Source organism: Saccharomyces cerevisiae, chromosome X (genome assembly GCF_000146045.2).
Source record: "Saccharomyces cerevisiae S288C chromosome X, complete sequence".
NCBI classification, from domain to species: domain Eukaryota; kingdom Fungi; phylum Ascomycota; class Saccharomycetes; order Saccharomycetales; family Saccharomycetaceae; genus Saccharomyces; species Saccharomyces cerevisiae.
This window is the reverse complement of record NC_001142.9, coordinates 33,316-54,367: the sequence shown is the minus strand read 5'-3', so window position 1 is coordinate 54,367 and position 21,052 is coordinate 33,316. Positions and strand designations below refer to the sequence as shown.

Here is a 21,052-nt window from a genome sequence, read left to right as displayed (position 1 = left end):
TTCACGCTACCAATAGTATTATCCAGTAGGGCCATATCCTCGAGAATTTCACTTTCTATATACAAAATAACATCAACATGAAAAAACGCCAAAATACGTACGCCGTTAATAGTGATACATGTGCTCAATTACGGTGCATCATCAACCTTTACATACTTCTAGCTAACTTTGATTTTCATGAGGCTTATTTTTTACTTTTCTTTAACCTTGTCTCTCCCACAGCTCTAATTTTACGCTTTTTGCCCTTACTATCTCCTCCTTTTTGCTTACCTTGGTCGGATACTATCTTTTCTTCTTCATTTGTCGGCTTGATACTATCGAATAACTTAATACCAGTTTGTACTCTTCGCAGCCTCATCTGTTCTAAATCTAGAGAGCCTTCGAAGATTTCTGTGTCTTCAGGGATAGAAAATTTTGCCACTTGAGTAAATTTATCCCATGGAATGGCTGCAAATTGTATTTTGCACAACTCTACGAGCTTATCATGTTCCCGGTCTTTATCTTTCTCAAATTCCCAATACTGTGTTCTCTCAAAACAATTATCTAAAATGGTTCTCTTACTTTTCTTGATTTCTTGACCAGTAAAAGAATATACTCGCTTGTACTGGGCGACAAAATCAGTGAATGTCTTATGTAGCGGATGTGAGCTGTTCATAAAGTTTAATCTGGCTTCACCATCCTTTGAAATCATCTGTTCAACAATACTTTTATCCTTTGCATAGTAGCGTGCTGTCAATTTGATTACTTCCATGTCTCTTCGGGATATTCCAGTATCATATTGAGAGAACAGAAAATCCGGCGGCCTTGCTATCTCTCGCTCACTCTTTCTGTCATTATCTTCACCGCTGACAGTGTCTGTTGGCTCATTCATGAGTTTGGTGTAGTATTCATGGAGTGGGTCATCTTTCTTGATGAATGAGAATCTCTCATCTTCTAGCAGTTTGTTCTCAAACTCAACACCATGCTGCTTTATGTAATTTACTGTGGTTTTAATGTCCTCTTTCAGCTGGGTATCTTCTGGTTCCATTTATACAACTGCAAATTATTGCTGTTAGTTTTACGCTTTACCTTATTTCTTCCTGTATTTAAGTGTTTCAAGGCTAACTTTTGCCGAAATATTTCGTTGAAGGAAGGTTCTTATTTTATCAAAAAATGGTCAACAGACAAACAATAGAAAAACCAAAAGAAAACAAAAGCTTTTGAGGAAATCGGTAAAATGGATGATCTGCTAAAAGTTCCCGAGATTGTAACCAATATTGCCTCATATTTATCTACTGTAGATTATCTGAGTTTTCAACAAGTGAATAAACGGGTTTATGCAATCATTAACGGCAAAAATGATTCAAAGTATTGGTCATTGAAATTGACTAGAATGGGTCTCCAACAGGTGCATTCAAATGAAGAAGAAGAAATTACGTTGCTGGATGAAAATGATAATCAAAATTCCCTTCGCATCTTCGAAATATACAAATCTTTCACTGCTCAAAATTCTAAAAAAATCTTTGTGAAATTTTACCGTTGTTATAACTCATACGCTAGGAAGCTATATAATAATAATCTAGCAAATTTCTTTCCTACTTCATATTCCAACGATCCGTTGAAACAAACAAGAATTCTAAATTTTATCAAAAAGTACAATTTCTCGAATAAAAATGATATAGAAACATTTACTAGGATTGAAACTAATTTCAACATTCTTAGGGAAATCTTCATTAATTCTGTTCTCAAAGAGTCAGAATTGAATTACCAGTCTAATAATTTAGCTGCCGTCGCTCGTTTCATGAAAATTTTATTGATATCTAATGAGGAAAGCAATGCTATCGAATTTTTCAAGTCAAAGGCTGATTTGCCTCCCAGTTTAACGGTTTTGCCGTCTAATGATGAATTATTTTGGGCCGAACAACCAAGGGAAGAGGACAGCGGTGGGAGTACCGTGATATTTAATTCTAAAAATTTAGATACGTTTCTCAATCAGCTAAGGGATTTCCTCAACGAAAAGATTAAATTAGCGGACATTTTATTCAAAGATGAGTTCCCTGTAATATTACAGTTCATCGAGTCCTTTATCCAAGATATTTTATTAGATATTTTAAACAATATCTTATTAAGCTATAGTGAATTTTTAAAAGAAAATGGAAAGGATAGTAAAGCCAATTATGAATGCGTACCCGAACTTTATTTCACATTTATAAAAAAGTTTGATACTGAATTAAACGACTCAGTAAACGCAGGCGCAAATTTCCGTAAAGTTGTTCGTGACCTTTTAAACCTGTATCTCGAGCCCTTTGTTGTCAACTATATGAATCAGACAACTAGAGTATTTGAATCATTGATCAACTCACAATTAGCTAATTATGACACACAAGTTCAAGACAAGCAGCGTGAGCAAAACGCAAAAATTTATAACACTTTAAAAGATCAAACGGATGCTTCGAGTGCAAGTAACAATGAATTGCCGAATGACCTCTCAATAATTACTGAAACCTCCAAAACTGTCCCAGAAGCGGATTCAAAACCAAGTACGATCCATCAATCAGTTCATTCAACTGATATTTCTAATGATAAACTAGACTTTCTAAGTTCCTTCACCAAGATTTTCAAGTTCTCGAACAATGAAAATCAAAGGCTAAAGCAACAACTACAACTAGCCTACAACTTAAATTTAATTTCCAATAACTTGCAAAACATTAAATCGTTAATAAGTCTCGATTTATGTTACAAAATTTTACAGGAAACAAGCGAAAAGACGGATCAAATTTACAAATTTCATACGATTGAAAGTTTGCTACCATTGATCAAGCTACGCTGTCAAGAGATTTTCAAAATTTTAATTACACAATTGAATAAAAATCACGTTAAACCTGCATTTGAAAAGGCAATCCTGCTACTACAAAAATATAATCCTAACGAAATAGAACAAATAGAAATAAAATTCAATTCACTTTCGCCAGCCAATACTCAAGTCGAACCTTTAGTACAATTCACTGAACTTATCAATATAGGTGACATAATATTACAAATGATTTCCATTTTTTACAAGAACGAATTGATTCCCAAAAAAATTATCGATAAAAATAAAGATTTTCTTAATGATGTTATCCAATTAAAAAAAAATTTTGAGACTTCTATCGATGATTTTGTAGCCGAAGGTTTAAATATCGGTATAAACAAACTAATGGATGAAATCTCATTTGTATTCAAGACTCTTCAATTGCCTGACGATTATAATCCACCGCCACCCTCTAGGAATTCTCCAATAAGGGATATAAAGCCAACCAAATGTGCTATCAGGGTAGTCGAGTTACTTTCTAATCATTGCTTTCTACTGACTGGTGCCACAGACAAGGGTACTATTGACGTGTACCAACAAGAAATTGGCGAGAGATTCTTTAATGAAATCGTCAAACATCTGAAGAAGTGCTTCATATCTACGGAGGGCGCAATTTGGTTAATCTGCGATTTAAATTACTTTTACGATTTTATTGCTAACAAATTAAAACAAAAAAATGTTGTTCCCTATTTTGTTGGGCTTAAGTCTATTGGCCAGTTATACATCATTTCAGGCAAGGACTCGAAAGAGTTGGGAAAGCTTATTTCTGATCTTGGGAAATTCAATGGCATTTTTACGCAAGAGGAAATTTATGAATTTGTTCAGAGGAGAAGCGATTGGGTTCGTGTACGGAAAGACGTTGAAAAGGTAATGTACGGCCTAGGCATACGAGATTGCTGCATTATGTAAATTCCTATCAATGATTAATTATATTACTCTATATAGGTATGAAGTGCGGAAATAAAAGACTGTTCACATATTAGATTATTCAAGATTACGCGGGCTCTATTTTTCCCTGTTAGCCACACGCACACAAGGGGCATACAAATGTTCACTCCATTTATAAGAGGATTCCACACAAGATCATCGATAACATGGTTCAGTACGCTCCCTTTCTATTAGGAAAGTATGTTCATTCTTCATACGCTATTCTATTTTTTTTTTTTTCACACTTATTCTTTTACTAACGCATAGTTAACCATTTGCTGTTTCGAAGAGGCAACATCAAACAAGTCGATGTGCTCTTTCCCAAGCTGGTCTCTATTGCAGATTTTCTGATCCGTTATTGGCAATTATGGTAGGCTGTCTCAGCTACTATGTGTACGAAAGGAAAATGGGGCGTCCACAAGGTCATCATTTACACGAGCTCATAAAGAAGCGATGGGACGATCGCAAATAATAATCCGGCGTGAGGGGAGTATATATAAGTTTCTGGCGATATGTAAATACCATAATAATTAATCCTAGGATCTACCTTTATACGCATTTATCCTATAAAAACCCAATCTTTCAGATCCACAGTATTTTTATATGTGTGATTTCCTTGATTGTCTCAATTTAAAGAGTAATACATACAACTTAGACCAAAGAATTATTCAATAGATGACGCCGAAAGAATCTGGAAAGCCTATTTCGTGTGCAATGAAGAAGTTGAAAGGCAAGAGATCTAAGATTTTGGTTTTATCTAGAGATGCGGGCACCAACGAATTGAAGCCAACGAAAGGAAGAGCACATCGAGCTTGCATAGCTTGCAGAAAGAGGAAAGTACGATGTAGTGGTAATATACCATGTAGACTTTGCCAGACTAATAGTTACGAATGCAAATATGATCGCCCCCCACGGAACTCATCGGTATTTGATAGGGAAGTAAGCGATGATAGTTCCTTATATGCACAGAGAGCTTCCCACGAACGGGAAGATAGCAAGGGCCCTATAAGTTCCATTGATTACAAAAAGGTTGTAGAGACGATCTTTCCACCTGAAACACTCCGTCAAATACTTGCTTCTTCTTCTTTTAACAGCCAGAATTTTTTGGACACTATTAAAACGTGTCTACTTCAAGGACAATTAAATGTTAATCAGGTAATACGTCAAAGTCTACCAAAAGATACGCCTTGGCACATGCAAACAAGTGTTCCATTACCACCCAGAGAGATTGCCTTGAAATTTATTCAAAAGACCTGGGATTGTGCCTGTGTGCTATTTAGGTTCTATCACAGACCTACTATCATTTCTATCTTGGACTCGATATACGAAGCAGAAAAACATGGCAAGCAATATACTCCAGAACAAGTGAAAACACAACCTTTAATTTATTCTGTTTTAGCAGTCGGAGCCCTTTTTTCTAAGGAAGATCTCAGCAAGGATAGTAAAGCAACTAGGGAATTTTACACTGATGAAGGCTACAGATACTTTTTAGAGGCCAAAAACTCTTTGGACTTTTCTAATATTACTGACATCTATTCCATTCAAGCTATATTTATGATGACGATCTTTTTGCAATGTTCAGCAAACTTGAAGGCTTGCTATTCGTTCATTGGTATCGCTCTGCGTGCTGCGTTAAAGGAAGGTTTACACAGGCGGTCTTCCATAGTTGGTCCTACTCCGATTCAGGATGAGACAAAAAAAAGGCTCTTTTGGTCTGTGTACAAACTAGATCTGTACATGAATTGTATTCTTGGTTTTCCAAGCGGTATCGACGAATCTGATATCGACCAAGAGTTTCCTCTAGACGTCGACGATGAAAATATATCTACTATTGGAATAAAGTTTCAAGATTGGCGAACGATAAGTTCCTGTGGAATGAATAATAAGCATACAAAGCTTATTTTAATCATGTCTCGGATCTACAAGCTAATGTACTCTTTGAGAAGAAAACCATTAGAAGAGGATTCTAGGACGCAGATTGTATCGTTGAACGATCAATTAGATAATTGGTATGCCCAATTACCAGATATTTTGAAGGTTGACACAATACGGTATCGTCAAACGCAACCACCTCTAACTGTTTCCGCAAATGATACTAGTTCTCCATACACTAAACCTAAGAAATTATTATATCTGGACTTCCTTCTATCCAAAATCGTACTCTATAAACCATTCTACCACTATATTTCTATAGACCCGTTAGATATCCCAGAGTTCCAATTTCAAATTCACATGGCGGAAAACTGTATTGAAGTTGCCAAAAAAGTTATTCAATTATCTTATGAAATGATTACGCAAAACCTTTTGAGTGGTAGCTACTGGTTTTCCATTCATACAATCTTTTTTAGTGTTGCTTGCCTCAAATTTTATGTCTACCAAACAGAAAAGGGCCTGATACGAAATGGGAAGGTTGATTCGGATATTCATAACGCTACGCAGCTTGGCAGTGAAATATTATCACTTTTGAAGGGTGCTTCAAATGCGAGTAAACGTACTTTTGAAGTATTGAACCAATTGTTCAAAGAGTTTAACGAGAAGACCTCTGTATTATCTGAACAACTTTTGAATATAGTTAAATTGCAACGGCAAGAAAGTAGTGGAGCTTTAGTGCCCCAGTTGCAGACAAATAATAATTTTACGAAGTGCCAAGGAGAATTACATCATGGACAGCAGCATCACCAAACTCCAGCCACGAGTCTTCGTTCCATTCTGAATCTTCCACAAGGGGAAGCTGATCTAAAGTTTCAGAATACCAATAATGAGAGCCATACAACGACAGCTGCACAAGAAGAATACTTAGATAAACTTCTAGCAGAATTTGAGGAATTTGACTACTCAATTAACAGAGTATTACCTGATGTCATCGATTTTTCAGCACTAATTGGCCAAGATTCTTCTGCCAACAATCAAATATTTTCCTCAGAATTCAGCTCTGACCCAACAGTAAATTGAACCTTTAAACTCGCGACTTCTTTATATCTGTATATTCTTCTACATCCTTCTTTTTATGTATTATTATTTTATCTGCTTCCTCACACCACATAGTGGCATACCGTGTGTGGCCGTTTTTTTTTTCATCGCCATATTGAAACAGTGATTTGTTATTATTCAATTGAAATAATAGTTATTAGGTTTAAAAAAAACTAAAAGATAAAATAAATAGCCCAGGCCACGAAAATGGCAAACCGATCCCTCAAGAAAGTGATAGAAACATCATCAAACAATGGTCACGATTTATTAACTTGGATAACCACCAATTTGGAAAAGCTTATATGTTTGAAAGAAGTTAATGATAATGAAATACAGGAGGTTAAGGAAATACACACTCAACTGGATGAGTTTGTGAGGTATATCTCCGTACTAGAAAATACGGATGATTTAGAACTGCATTCAGTGTTTATCAGTTTGTCTCAGCTCTATACGATTTCCATATGGCGTTTGAAGGACGAATATCCTGGTGTAGTTTTTGATTCCGCAGCATTCTTAACAAACGTATTGTGTGAAGAAGATGTATCCATTGATGATGGAGATACCGACCCTAACCAAAAGAAAAAAAAGAAGAAGTCAAGTACAAAAAAAAAAAAGTACATATACTCACCGGCAAAAGATATCGCATGTACCATACTTGTTCAATTATTTGAAAATTTTGGAAGTAGCATCTCTTCCTTAATCCCATTGTTATTTAATGCTATTTTCAAAAACCTGAAAAAAATTATGGAGAAAAGTAAATATTATCATGCTACCTTCATGACAACCCTTCTTCAGCTTTTTAATGCGATTCTAAGAAATTCCAATAATGATGATAAAATCCTTGATCCAGCCACATATGCGAAATTTTCGAAACTATCCAAAACCGTTTTTGACAGTATTTCCACTGATGAGAAGGACTTTTCAGTTACTTTTGTGTCTGTCCTAATTGAATGCTGGACAGCTCATTTCAAACAAACTAATTTTATCAGAGAGCACTCCCATGATATTATAGAGACCATATATTCTAGATTTACCGAAGGTGAAATAGGTGTTTATGGTTTTGCAAACGACGAAACTCGTATCTTTACCGCAAAATCTTTAGCGGAGATATTATTTGATTATTACTTTTCTAAAAATATTTTAACTCTACAAGAAGTATGGTCCATCTACGTTAAGATATTCTTAAACTGTGATACACGAGACGTGGAAAGTGGTTGCTTCGAATCTATTATTCATTTGATAAACTTGAATTTATTAGCTGACAACACTTTTTTGAGTAACTCAAAATATTTGGATATAGTTCTCTCTTTAAGCGGCGTCTTCAGCAGTTACGAAGTGAATAATAGGAGCATGAATACATTATCAAGGTATTTGAGATACTTTCAACATATGCATGAAGTAATATTGCCACATTTGAATGATTCTGCAAAGACTCAAATGTTGTACTACATCCTAGGTTGTTCTGATACTTACCAGAGCTCCTCTAAAAGTGATTCAGCTTCAAATTTCAAATATAGTATTGATGCGAAGCCTGAAACACAGTGGCTTACATTACTGCAGCTTGACTTCACGTATGTGTTAATCAGCGACTTAGGTTCTACTTTCACCACTGAGGAAAATACCGTTAAAGAGATTAGAGATAAACTGGTTGATTTAGCTACATGTGAAATCTTTACGATACGAGTTCACACTGTGGAAATTTTGAAGGTTTTTTTGAACAACTGTCCAGAATATCTTTCGGAGACCATTGAAAACTCCTTACGTGCACTATCCACTGATTTTAAATCTACAGGAAAATTTATTTTTCATAAAAATCATGGCCATGCTTTTATAATAGCAAATCTAATCAAAGGTGCCGAGAGCGATTATATTTCCTATGAGTTGATCATGAGAATTACAGTGTTTTCTACATCATTCATTAAGAATAATACTACATCTACCTCTTCTAATTTGTACTTCAAGGGTCTTTTATGCTGGATATTATTGATAGGATTGATGAATTATAAAGATGAACAGTATTTGAAGCTGCAGATACCCCAACTATTTCTTTTCTGGAAAGTTTTATTAACACATACCTACACATACCACGACGAGGATGAATTATACAAGAACCTAGAAATCCGAAATCATGCATTGACTTGTTTATTGACGTATTTAAGCAATACGACAATTGATAAAGAAATGGCTAAACAAGTATCATATTTGCTAACTAAGTGCTCCAATTTTAATCATTCCATTGACCTGAAATCGAAAAACATTGACAATGCTTTACTGCATAATGAAAACAGAATTTTACAGGTATACCTTAAGCTGGAGAAATACATAAATAGCGATTTTAATAGTTCTTTACTAATATTAATCGTGAAGAATTTTTCAGATCCCAATCTTTACACCGAGTCAAGTAGTTCCGTTTTGGGAAGCTTGAAAGATATTGGTAACAGGAAAGTGAGTAACAAGGACGACATGGAAAGTAATATAGTATTAGAATCTTCAATTAATACTTTACTTCGTCAAAACAACGGCTTTGCATTCGGCCTATCCAGCAAAATAACTGGGGACCGTATCGTGAATTTATCGATGTCCAGTGCTTACAAGTATGATGAATCAATAAGTGGAAGTTGGCCATCCAAGGATTACAATTGGTACAATATTTTCGAAGTAGAAGTATCAAAACCAATTTCACCCATTTTATCTTTAGATTCACTGATTCTACTATATGGATCTGGGTCTTATTCCCAAATTGACCGCTACGCACCTCAGGTCACTACATCTTTAATCGACTCTTCTATGGAACTTTTTTCATCTGTATTCCCTTTTTTGAATAGCAAAATACAGTATTCCATTATGGAAACTTTAAATTTGTCCATGTTCTCCAAAATGACTACACCATTGAGAAGCGTGGCTGTGGCTGCTAATGTTTGTAGTGCTCTGCATAATGCTTTACGCATCATGCAAGAAAACAATCTAGAGTTGGACTATTCAGTGGGGCAGCTAATTATCGAATCAATAAAGAAGATTCAGTTTTTTAATGACATTTTTCTCACAAAAATCAAGGCAGATTGTGTAGGATTGCTGACAGCGGCTATCGCAAGAACACTTGGCGATGAAGAAAGACAAAAATTCCTTACAGAGCAATCAAGAATATTCATTAAAAACGTCGCAGATATGGACGAACCATACTTAAGGATGTTTCATGTCTTATCATTGGCTACAATTTTTAAATATAACTCACAATATGCTAATTTTGAAGAATACTTTGATGTAATTTTTGCATTAATGAGGGATCCACACCCTGTTGTTCATTCATGGTCATTGAAAGCAATGCATATTCTTCTTGAGAAACATTTAGTGATTGATTTAAAGACGGCAGCTCTGTTGCTAAGTTCTATGGAAGAGCTTTTGGTCCAGGATAAGTATGGTATTTACGGACGCTCTACTCTTCGCTGTAACTATAATAGGGACTTTAATTCTCACGTAGCAATCGGTGAAATTTCAAGGACATTGACTGAAACTGTGGGGCCAAATTTTCTAGAACTTAACACCAAGGTTCTTGATTCGTTCAGAAACATTACACTCTCCATGTTAATTTCAAATAATATTCTCAACAGCATAACCAGCATTAAAATGTTTGAAAACATAGCTACTTTTAAAATGAAAAACATTCTAAACTATGAAATCTTTATTCTTGCTTCTAAGAGCATAATTAAAAGTTCAATAGTGACTGGAATAGGCTCATCATATTTTGACACTACATTCACGGGCTCAAATGAACTCATTTCTCGAACTTCAAGTCTGAAAGGCGCCTTTGAAAACTTTGATTTATTGACGTTGTTGTACAAATTACAGATGGAGGAATTTTTCATGAAAGAAATGGAAAATTTGAGCTGGAGATATCTCGCACTTTTTCCAAATTCCGGTTCTGTCAAGAATTATTTTACCGAATGGATATTACATACTTTCAAAAGAGATAATCATTGGTTCGATAAATTATACTCAATATTTAATATGAGTTTAGGAAGACTCTTCCAAAGCTATAACAGAGACGTTTCAGCCCTACTAGAGGTAAATGGCCTAAAAAAATCTTCAGAAAAGGAAATTAAAGGCGAAGAAGAAGAATCAATAGCGAATGTTAACCAACTGACTGACACAGATGCTGGTGGTCTCGACTCTGAGAACCTGCAATGGAAGAGCAGACAGATTATCTTAAATTTAATATTAATGTTGTGCTTAGAATCCGAAAAATATGAAAATCTGCTCCTTGCCCTCAGCAACAAAATTGCAGATCTCATTAAAATATCATTTCGTGGATCTACAGTGAGGAATGAAGGCATGAAGTTAACGGGACTACACATTTTGAATTTTGTTCTCAAGAACTACTCCACCATGAGAGATCCTCAGGTTCCTGGATCGTCGATTTTAGAACAGCAAGAGGCCCAAATAACTAGCGCATTAATGCCTGCTTTTAGTAAAGGAAGCTCACCTACTGTAATGTCCTTTGCTATTACTGTTGCTGCTGAAGTGTTGGCATCGAATATAATGCCACCAGATAAATTGGGAAGAATTTCACAATTACTAATTGACCTTCTTGGTAACTTTAAAGATCCTAATTCCGGTATACGGATAGGGGAAGCTATAATCGTTACACCCAAAGCGAAAAGAAAAATTGAACTTGCCGTTTTGGATGCGTGGGCTGAGGTAGTGCAAAGATCCATCACGTCGTCAAATGATGCGCTTTTCTCTTTTACCAGGAAATATTGGAGCATTTTAGTCCCATTATGGATCATTTCTTTACGTGAATACATGATGATAAAGTATAACGATAATGATTCTACTGTGCAAGTAAAGAATGACTCGAAAGAAAATAGTCTCATTGAACCAAGAAGTACGAAAATTGAGTTATATGAACCGGTCTGGTTAAATTTCGTAGAGGCCCTTGGGTGCACTCTGGATTCAGACGTTCAAGTCATTTTGGCATCTCTTAACGATGAGGAATTAGAGTATTTTCTTTTTATTTTATTTAGCCAATGTTTGGAGGCTATCGTCAAAAATATTGATGATCATTCAGTCAAGATGCAAGTTTTACCGGCTTTACACAATGTTTTGAAGAGCAATCTGTGCATAAAAAGTATATTTGAGGATGATATTATTACTGAAGTTGTTGAGATTATGGACAGACTGATTTCTACAGGCGACAGTAAAGAAGAATTTTTGCTTGTTGATATCATCAGTGACTTGATCATTGGGTATTCGAAGTGTAATGCTACTCCTGAAACATTTCTACAAGATATTGACAAACTATATGAGCTACTGCGACTACTGATGACAATTATTTCTGAGAGGTTGCCATTTATTAAGTATAACGTGCTTACCAGCGAAGAAGATGATAATGAAATAAAAATCTCTCCCACAGATATTAGTCTGTTGAAAAAAACATTTATTGCGTTCGAATCAAATATCAGTAACTTCGACAATATGTTCAAAGTAGATCTTTATTCATGTCTTTTATTCATCATAGGGAAAATTTATGAATGTAGTCATCGTGAAGTAATAATTCCAATCATACTCCCACTTTTCAAGGCACTAGTAAAAGCGCTTACGGAATCTGAGGACGAAAAAAATATTGTGTTACTAGAAATATTCTACGGGTCAATAAAAGATGTTATTTATCATAAGCTGGATTCAAAGAATAAAGTTGCAACCATTTTGATCTTGCTGTCTAATGGATACTCTAAGCTAAGTTTTCAGGAACTGAATCAGTGCGCAAATATTCTCTCGGAGGCATTGAATAATCCTGCTACGCAGCCAATTGCTCTACAAGGCTTCAAGAGAATAATATCTAATATTTTCAAATACCCGTTGTTGCAGTATTTTATGAAGTTGGTTATAAAAAGATTCTTTCAAGATATTCAAACAAACGATTCCTTATCGCAGGCAAGCATTAAAACTAAGTTGATAATTCAGTTTTCCGAGGAAGTAATCAAACAAGATCACCAAAAGGCATCATTGTCAATTGCTTTATGTCTTTCTTTCTTTGCCGCATATCATAGCGCATATACAGAGAAAATAGACAACGAAGTAGCAAGTGGCATAGTTGCTTTGGCTAAATTGGACAAAAATTCATTTAAAGAAGCCATTTCTAGCACTATAAGTCCTCAACAAAAAGCAATTATAGGTTCCGTGATGGAGGCATACGTTAAATCGCAGTCTTTGGGCTCTGTCGAAGAGGCCTTTCAACTGAAATCTTTCGACTAATTGCAAGTCGGATGCATATGCACGGAAATAAAACTCATCGCGAAAAAAGAAAAAAAAAATAAAATCTGTGAAAAAATATCAATGGTGCAATTGGTTATTGGTCACTCATCAAGTAATTTGTTAGTTTTTATAGAGTTACAATTGTATAAAGATAAGAACATTTAGTTAAGTTCCCCACTTATTAGATCCCAAAGTTAAAGTTATCATGTGCAGTAGGATACTCTTGTCCGGTTTAGTCGGACTGGGTGCTGGTACTGGCTTAACCTATCTTCTTTTGAACAAACATTCTCCAACGCAAATCATTGAGACACCTTATCCACCTACCCAGAAACCTAATAGTAATATTCAATCTCACTCTTTCAACGTCGATCCTTCCGGGTTCTTCAAGTATGGTTTTCCTGGTCCGATTCATGATCTGCAGAACCGCGAAGAGTTTATCTCATGTTACAACAGACAAACTCAAAATCCTTATTGGGTCCTCGAACATATAACGCCAGAATCATTGGCTGCAAGGAATGCTGACAGAAAAAATTCCTTTTTCAAGGAAGATGAAGTAATTCCAGAAAAGTTTAGAGGTAAACTAAGAGACTATTTTAGGTCGGGCTATGATCGAGGCCATCAAGCCCCAGCTGCAGACGCAAAATTTTCTCAACAGGCCATGGATGATACATTCTACTTATCCAATATGTGTCCTCAAGTAGGAGAAGGTTTTAATAGAGACTATTGGGCGCATTTGGAGTACTTTTGTAGGGGATTGACTAAGAAATATAAGAGTGTAAGAATCGTGACTGGTCCATTGTATCTACCCAAAAAGGATCCCATAGATAATAAATTTAGGGTTAATTATGAAGTTATTGGCAATCCACCCAGTATTGCTGTTCCAACGCACTTTTTTAAATTGATTGTTGCAGAAGCACCAACAGCCAATCCTGCTAGAGAGGATATTGCTGTCGCGGCATTTGTATTGCCAAACGAACCGATATCAAATGAGACGAAATTGACTGACTTTGAAGTTCCTATAGATGCTTTAGAGAGAAGTACTGGGCTAGAACTTCTGCAAAAAGTACCACCTTCAAAGAAGAAGGCATTATGCAAAGAGGTAAATTGTCAAATTGTAGTGAGAGATTTCTCTAACGCGGCGATCAAACAATCGAAAGATGTGAAATTGTTACCTCCTCCAAAAAAAAGGAATTGAATGTACTGAAAAACTGTAAATATAAATTAATTCATAACACAACGATAGAATAGCATGAAAGAATATAACAAGTCTAACGCATATAACATAAAATAATACATTTATTTGATGATCAAAAAAAGAAAAGAATTAGGATGCAATGCTTGGATTTAGTATATATTTACAGAAATTTGTTTTGTTATTATTTGCTTTGTTATTTATATCGTAAATGTGCGTTTGGCCGTTCATCTTAAGTAACGTTTGACAGCCGACACACCATGCTTTTTAATATCTTGTATGATCTCCTTGTTTGTTTTGAACTCTGAATTTCTAATTTGATGTTTTAAGATGAAATTCCAGTCTAACTTCAATTCCTCAATCGTCATACCGTTCTGGTATAGTTCTGCGCACGCCCAAAGAAAAATGTCTGTTCTTCCTATCTGCAGTGCGCTTAATGCAATATTCCTTAAAATAGTAAACCTGTTTTGATTATTCACTTTTAATTTGACATCACATGGGGAGGATGCAATGAATGGGTTACAGTTCGATTTTGTCCAGTATGTTTTACTTCTCTTTGCAGCATTTATATAAAGTAGTTTTGCCAAATCGATATCCTTCTTGGCATTGGCAACAAATTTACCATCTCGCTTTTTATAATGACAAAGTTTTTTAATGTATAAAGCGGAAACCACATTCCAAAGAGAGTTTCTGTGGTCAGGATCAAAATCATGTGCCTTCGTCAACAAATCGTTTACAAGTGCCATCAAATTATCGGTGAACTTGACCTTTGAAGCCAATTTCCAATCAACTACTTCGTTAATTATTGACCCATAGGCTAACATTGCTTGTCCGGGGGGTATAGTATCGAGTAATTTGACTGCCTTAGCGATATGATCGAGGTTTTGTGTTTTGAAAAGGTGAATAATTATTGCTTGATAATTTTCTTGCGAAAGCGCCCTGAAATTTGTTGTTATTTGCTTCAAAACCCTATCTACACCGTTAGAATCGTTAAATTTCAAATGCATTCTTAGCAATGAAGAAAGACATCTCTTGTTAAGCCAGACAATATGATGGTTTTCGGGTAAAGTGTATCTGTTAATGTTCTGCATGAGTTCCTTGGCCATTGTTAAAGAGTCTTGCTTTGTAATGAAGTCAATAATTGCCGGTAATATCAAAGGGTTATTACAATAGTACTCTGGAGTTAATTGCCAAAACATTTCGCTACATATAGATCTATAGGCTCTATTATGGGTACAAATCTTGAAGACTTTATAAATGATTCTGGAATCATGTGCAGAAATGGAAACATAGTGCTCTTTGATTTTGTTCCAAATAGAATACACACTTGCAACATTTCCTCTTCTATAATTTTCATCAATGGACTTGTACGCAAGCAGCACTTGATCATCCCGAAGCTTCAAATCGTTAGTCAAAGAATAGTTTATATTCATCAGTTTGTTCAGTATAGCCTTGCATAATTGCGGGGCTTCATTACTTAAGCCGAGGGCCTTATTAGAAAGAGTTTCTAATTGAAACCTCGTTAACTTTATTCCGCCTCCGGTTATACTTTCGAACAGAGAGTTCAGTTGTAAATATTTGACTAGATGAACATGATCATGCAGTGGGTTTGGGTACGCTAATACTGATATTATTTTCTTAGCATATTGTTCGTCTAGCTTTTTATCATCTGTAAATAATCTGTAGTACAGCAGGAAAAGGTCGGCAGCCATAACTATGTCTCCTGTGCCGATGGCATCATCAACACACCAGCGCATAGTATCCAATTGCGTAGTCAAGGGCTTTTGATGTCTTACGGATGAAACTTGGGAGACCACTTGATTGACTAGATCCAAGTTTTTCTTGCATTGGTACAAACATTCTCTTCTATAAATTCCTCTTGTAGTCATAGATGAGGTTTTTGTGCGATTGATGAAACTGATGAAATCTTCGATCTTGACCTCGTGTAATATAGAGCTTTCCAGTAAGCTATTTTCTTGTTTCCGAAGACTTTTGTAGTCCGCCATGTCAGACCAATATTTCCGTATTTTCAACTTGTCATTGTCATTTAAATTCGCATTTGCTTTGATAAGGGCCAAGACCTGTTTTTGAATTGGATCCCTGCTGCTGTGGTTGATTCGTCGCAAGGTCCTGGTAGGTACCATTTTTATAAACCTCTCGGTCCTGTACCGAACGAGACGAGGTAAAAACATTGCATGGAAAGGGAAACGTGCAAAATGCAAACTACTGCTATCCTAAAGTGCTCACTGTTTATTATTACTGGATTTCAGACGTCGCTTCCCACATCGTCCCGTACAGCGTTCCATGATGATATTATACCACTTCTTTATTGTTTCTTTTTTTTCTTGAGCAGAAAGTGAAAAAAAAAAAACCAGACCCTTTACCACGTGACCGATTTTGACAACATGAATATGAATATAGTATACACATATATAGAGATACAAGCGAGGGAACGGGGCCCTTTAGTACACTGGTGAGGCGGTCAGTCTCCCAGAGGATCCACAGGCATCGCACATAGACCACTCCAACGCCTTTACAACGCACACGTAACAGTAGTTCGCACGACAACAAGCGATCTGGTATGGGTTGGTTGGAAAACCGCCGCAACGGGGGCAAACTGTCTTATAAGTAGTCGTAGAACGAGACCTTGGTGGTTTTTTAACAAAGGTCAAGAGTCCTCTTTTCGTAAGTAGTGTATTGGAAAAGAGTTCTAATAGTGCATTCCATAGCAATTGTCTATTCTGGTATTCTAACCCAGCGAATACAGAGTTCGAATAAAATTCAGAGGCAATTGCAGAACCATCCCGAATCAACCTTGTGGAATGGACATTAAAAGCCCGGTATAACGGCGACAAAAACGCCCTCGCATTGGGCCCTTCCGCTGCTAGAAACCTCAGGAAGTTGGTTACATCACAGCCGTGATACAATAAATTAACCCATTTGTACAGCTTCAGCCACATCATCTGGTTCCCACAGTGCGGCCCATTAAAAATAATATGTGTGATCTTCTTCCACACGTACCCTGCCAAGACAGTGACGACATACAAGGTGCGTTTCCTGCACTGAAAAACCACGCCACTGAGTGCGGATCCATACGTACAGCTAGAGCCATAGTGTGGCAGGAACCTCGTCGCGCACATAAACACAACTGTGTTCAGTGCCAACTCCCATTCCTCTTTGTGTTCACTCGTATTGAATGCTGCATTGAACTCGGACCAAAACTGTCCATACAATTCTTTATCAAGCGCTATCGAGTCGAGCTGTGCAACTCGAGACATGCTGCGTTGCCTTTAGATTACGTCTTCTCAGTTATCTCGGCAATCTCTCCTCGTTATGCTTTCCCTCCGTCTTCACTCATCCCTTATAATGCGTTTCCCAGCAACCTTATCGATAGAATGGAGGGGAAATCGCATCCGTTCCACTCCTCGGATCGATACTAACTTCCGAGACGTTGCATCAAAGGCCAAGACATGGCATTAGTCACCCTTGTTGCAACGATAGACGCATACTACGGACCCCTCAAACCTCCCTACCTGCCCGTCGCTATCGCATTAATTTTCTTTTTTTCCACTATTTTTCCGGCCCGCCACACCTCCGACTACAAGACGCCACATCTACGTTTTGTCACACAAAATCCAGGACAATAGCCGTCTGCAAGGCACCAAGGTTTTCAGCAGTTGCTTGTTGCTGCTGCCTGTTAATCACATCAAACCCACTGCAAGGGCAGTCGATGGGTCTGTAAACGCCTTAGCAATCGTTGTTGAAGAAAGAGAGCTCTTATCATCATGGGGTGCCCATCATTTTTCTTTTTTTTTCAAATTTTGGGCTATTCAATGAATTGTTTCGACTATATATGGACAATCATCGGAAGCTGTGTATTCTTGGTAAAAAGTTTTCGACTGTGTGGCAGAAAATAACCGCAACAATTATATAACGTCACAGAACACATGAGTACCATTTATAGGGAGAGCGACTCGTTGGAGTCGGAGCCCTCGCCAACGCCAACAACCATTCCTATCCAGATCAATATGGAAGAGGAAAAGAAAGATGCTTTCGTTAAGAATATTGACGAGGACGTCAATAATCTCACTGCGACTACTGATGAGGAGGACCGCGATCCGGAAAGCCAAAAATTCGACAGGCATTCCATACAGGAGGAAGGTCTCGTTTGGAAGGGCGACCCTACATACTTGCCCAATTCTCCATATCCTGAAGTGAGATCGGCGGTGTCCATCGAGGATGACCCCACCATCCGCCTCAACCACTGGAGAACGTGGTTCTTGACCACGGTGTTTGTGGTAGTTTTCGCCGGTGTTAATCAATTTTTTTCCCTGAGATATCCATCGCTAGAGATCAACTTCCTTGTTGCACAAGTTGTTTGCTACCCAATTGGTAGGATACTGGCTCTCTTGCCCGACTGGAAGTGTTCTAAAGTGCCATTTTTCGATTTAAACCCGGGCCCATTTACCAAAAAGGAACACGCCGTGGTCACAATTGCCGTGGCGCTTACTTCCTCTACTGCATACGCTATGTACATTTTGAACGCCCAGGGAAGCTTTTACAACATGAAACTTAATGTCGGATATCAGTTCTTGTTGGTTTGGACATCTCAAATGATTGGTTATGGTGCTGCAGGTCTTACCAGAAGATGGGTCGTCAACCCTGCAAGCTCTATCTGGCCTCAGACTTTAATTTCAGTGTCCTTGTTTGATTCGTTGCACTCGAGAAAAGTTGAAAAGACAGTCGCAAATGGTTGGACGATGCCCCGTTACAGGTTCTTCTTAATCGTCCTTATCGGATCGTTCATCTGGTATTGGGTACCTGGATTCCTCTTTACCGGTCTGTCCTATTTCAACGTTATCCTATGGGGGTCGAAGACAAGACACAATTTCATCGCTAACACAATCTTTGGTACTCAAAGTGGTCTCGGTGCGTTGCCAATTACATTTGACTACACCCAGGTTTCCCAAGCCATGTCCGGCTCTGTTTTCGCCACACCATTCTACGTCTCCGCCAACACCTATGCATCAGTGTTGATATTCTTCGTCATAGTGCTGCCATGTCTTTATTTTACGAATACCTGGTATGCCAAATACATGCCCGTCATTTCAGGTTCTACTTATGACAACACTCAAAACAAATACAACGTAACAAAGATTCTTAACGAGGATTATTCCATTAATCTTGAGAAATATAAGGAATACTCACCGGTATTCGTTCCATTTTCCTATCTTTTGTCGTATGCTTTAAATTTTGCCGCTGTTATCGCCGTTTTTGTCCACTGCATCTTATACCACGGTAAAGATATTGTCGCCAAGTTTAAAGACCGTAAAAATGGTGGCACTGACATTCACATGAGAATCTACTCCAAGAACTATAAGGATTGTCCCGATTGGTGGTATTTACTTTTGCAGATTGTCATGATCGGTTTAGGATTTGTAGCAGTGTGCTGTTTCGATACTAAGTTCCCAGCTTGGGCATTTGTTATTGCAATATTAATTTCCCTTGTAAATTTCATCCCGCAAGGTATCTTGGAAGCAATGACTAACCAACACGTAGGTTTGAATATTATCACAGAATTGATCTGCGGTTATATGCTGCCTTTAAGACCAATGGCAAACTTATTATTCAAGCTATACGGATTTATTGTCATGAGACAAGGCTTGAATTTGAGTAGAGATTTGAAATTAGCCATGTACATGAAGGTTTCCCCTCGTTTGATCTTTGCCGTTCAAATCTATGCCACTATCATATCAGGCATGGTTAACGTTGGTGTCCAGGAATGGATGATGCATAATATCGATGGCTTATGTACCACCGATCAACCAAATGGCTTCACTTGTGCTAATGGTCGCACGGTTTTCAATGCTTCCATTATCTGGTCTTTGCCAAAGTATCTTTTCTCATCAGGGCGCATTTATAATCCGCTGATGTGGTTCTTCTTGATTGGTTTGCTATTCCCACTAGCCGTTTATGCTGTTCAATGGAAATTCCCTAAATTTAAATTTGCTAAGCACATTCATACTCCTGTATTTTTCACAGGCCCAGGTAATATTCCACCAAGCACACCTTATAACTACTCATTATTTTTTGCAATGTCATTCTGCCTAAACTTGATAAGAAAAAGATGGAGAGCTTGGTTCAATAAGTACAATTTCGTCATGGGGGCCGGTGTTGAAGCAGGTGTGGCAATCTCCGTCGTCATCATCTTCTTGTGTGTACAGTACCCAGGTGGTAAGCTCAGCTGGTGGGGAAACAACGTTTGGAAAAGAACGTATGATAATGATTATAAAAAATTTTATACCTTAAAGAAAGGTGAGACATTTGGTTATGATAAATGGTGGTAATCATGAAAACATAATAATAAACCTGCAGAGGTTCATATCAAGTTTTAATTCAAAATTTGGCACACGTAATAGCAAACTTTAGTTCATATTCTGTAATATTAAGAAATTATTTTCTTTTCTGTCATCCTTTCATATTGCTTAACTTGAAATACTTTATCTCAACGTTTAATTATACTGTTAATAATGATATTTCTATATTTTAGAGCACATTTTGGTCGAAACATTCAAAGCGACCCCTGCAATATTTAGCGGAGGCATCTCATCCGCCTTATTTTTGTAAATTAACGATCTTTAGCGCATGCCAAGTGTTCGATAACAAATTCCGACTTTAAGAAAAAACGGGCACGAGCATACAATAAAAAAACTTTTAAAATTTATACCTCCTTGAGGTGTTCTATTTTATGATAGATCCGTATTTCAGATACCAAATGTTATATACACTTTTTTAAGCTTGGATTTTTTTCTGAATACACGGACCTTACAAATGCTATAAAAAAAAAAAAGATTCTGTAACTTGTAAAATTAAGGGCCCTA

The 21,052-nt window shown here is 37.0% G+C and overlaps 9 protein-coding genes across 9 annotated transcripts; 6 read left to right on the top strand and 3 right to left on the bottom strand.

Moving 5' to 3' along the window:
- Positions 1 to 184: 184 nt before the first annotated feature.
- PRP21 (Prp21p) lies at positions 185 to 1,027 on the bottom strand (the record flags this gene model as incomplete). Its single annotated transcript, NM_001181636.1, has 1 exon — positions 185 to 1,027. The coding sequence occupies one exon, from the start codon at positions 1,025 to 1,027 to the stop codon at positions 185 to 187; it is 843 nt and encodes a 280-aa protein (NP_012332.1).
- Positions 1,028 to 1,216: 189 nt separating this feature from the next.
- Positions 1,217 to 3,739, top strand: RCY1 (Rcy1p; the record flags this gene model as incomplete). The annotated part of the gene is made up of 1 exon (NM_001181637.1): positions 1,217 to 3,739. One exon carries the CDS (start codon positions 1,217 to 1,219, stop codon positions 3,737 to 3,739), a length of 2,523 nt encoding a protein of 840 aa, NP_012331.1.
- Positions 3,740 to 3,924: 185 nt separating this feature from the next.
- NCE101 (Nce101p) lies at positions 3,925 to 4,229 on the top strand (the record flags this gene model as incomplete). Its single annotated transcript, NM_001181639.1, has 2 exons — positions 3,925 to 3,956; positions 4,100 to 4,229. The coding sequence occupies 2 exons, from the start codon at positions 3,925 to 3,927 to the stop codon at positions 4,227 to 4,229; spliced, it is 162 nt and encodes a 53-aa protein (NP_012330.1).
- Positions 4,230 to 4,432: 203 nt separating this feature from the next.
- YJL206C (uncharacterized protein) lies at positions 4,433 to 6,709 on the top strand (the record flags this gene model as incomplete). Its single annotated transcript, NM_001181638.1, has 1 exon — positions 4,433 to 6,709. One exon carries the CDS (start codon positions 4,433 to 4,435, stop codon positions 6,707 to 6,709), a length of 2,277 nt encoding a protein of 758 aa, NP_012329.1.
- A 225-nt stretch (positions 6,710 to 6,934) lies between these two features.
- Positions 6,935 to 12,979, top strand: LAA1 (AP-1 complex accessory protein LAA1; the record flags this gene model as incomplete). The annotated part of the gene is made up of 1 exon (NM_001181640.1): positions 6,935 to 12,979. One exon carries the CDS (start codon positions 6,935 to 6,937, stop codon positions 12,977 to 12,979), a length of 6,045 nt encoding a protein of 2,014 aa, NP_012328.1.
- Positions 12,980 to 13,184: 205 nt separating this feature from the next.
- Positions 13,185 to 14,174, top strand: NUC1 (ribonuclease; the record flags this gene model as incomplete). The annotated part of the gene is made up of 1 exon (NM_001181641.1): positions 13,185 to 14,174. The coding sequence occupies one exon, from the start codon at positions 13,185 to 13,187 to the stop codon at positions 14,172 to 14,174; it is 990 nt and encodes a 329-aa protein (NP_012327.1).
- Positions 14,175 to 14,398: 224 nt separating this feature from the next.
- CBP1 (Cbp1p) lies at positions 14,399 to 16,363 on the bottom strand (the record flags this gene model as incomplete). The annotated part of the gene is made up of 1 exon (NM_001181642.1): positions 14,399 to 16,363. The coding sequence occupies one exon, from the start codon at positions 16,361 to 16,363 to the stop codon at positions 14,399 to 14,401; it is 1,965 nt and encodes a 654-aa protein (NP_012326.1).
- A 270-nt stretch (positions 16,364 to 16,633) lies between these two features.
- On the bottom strand, positions 16,634 to 17,449 carry PEX2 (ubiquitin-protein ligase peroxin 2; the record flags this gene model as incomplete). The annotated part of the gene is made up of 1 exon (NM_001181643.1): positions 16,634 to 17,449. One exon carries the CDS (start codon positions 17,447 to 17,449, stop codon positions 16,634 to 16,636), a length of 816 nt encoding a protein of 271 aa, NP_012325.1.
- Positions 17,450 to 18,118: 669 nt separating this feature from the next.
- OPT1 (oligopeptide transporter OPT1) lies at positions 18,119 to 20,518 on the top strand (the record flags this gene model as incomplete). The annotated part of the gene is made up of 1 exon (NM_001181645.1): positions 18,119 to 20,518. The coding sequence occupies one exon, from the start codon at positions 18,119 to 18,121 to the stop codon at positions 20,516 to 20,518; it is 2,400 nt and encodes a 799-aa protein (NP_012323.1).
- Positions 20,519 to 21,052: the final 534 nt, after the last annotated feature.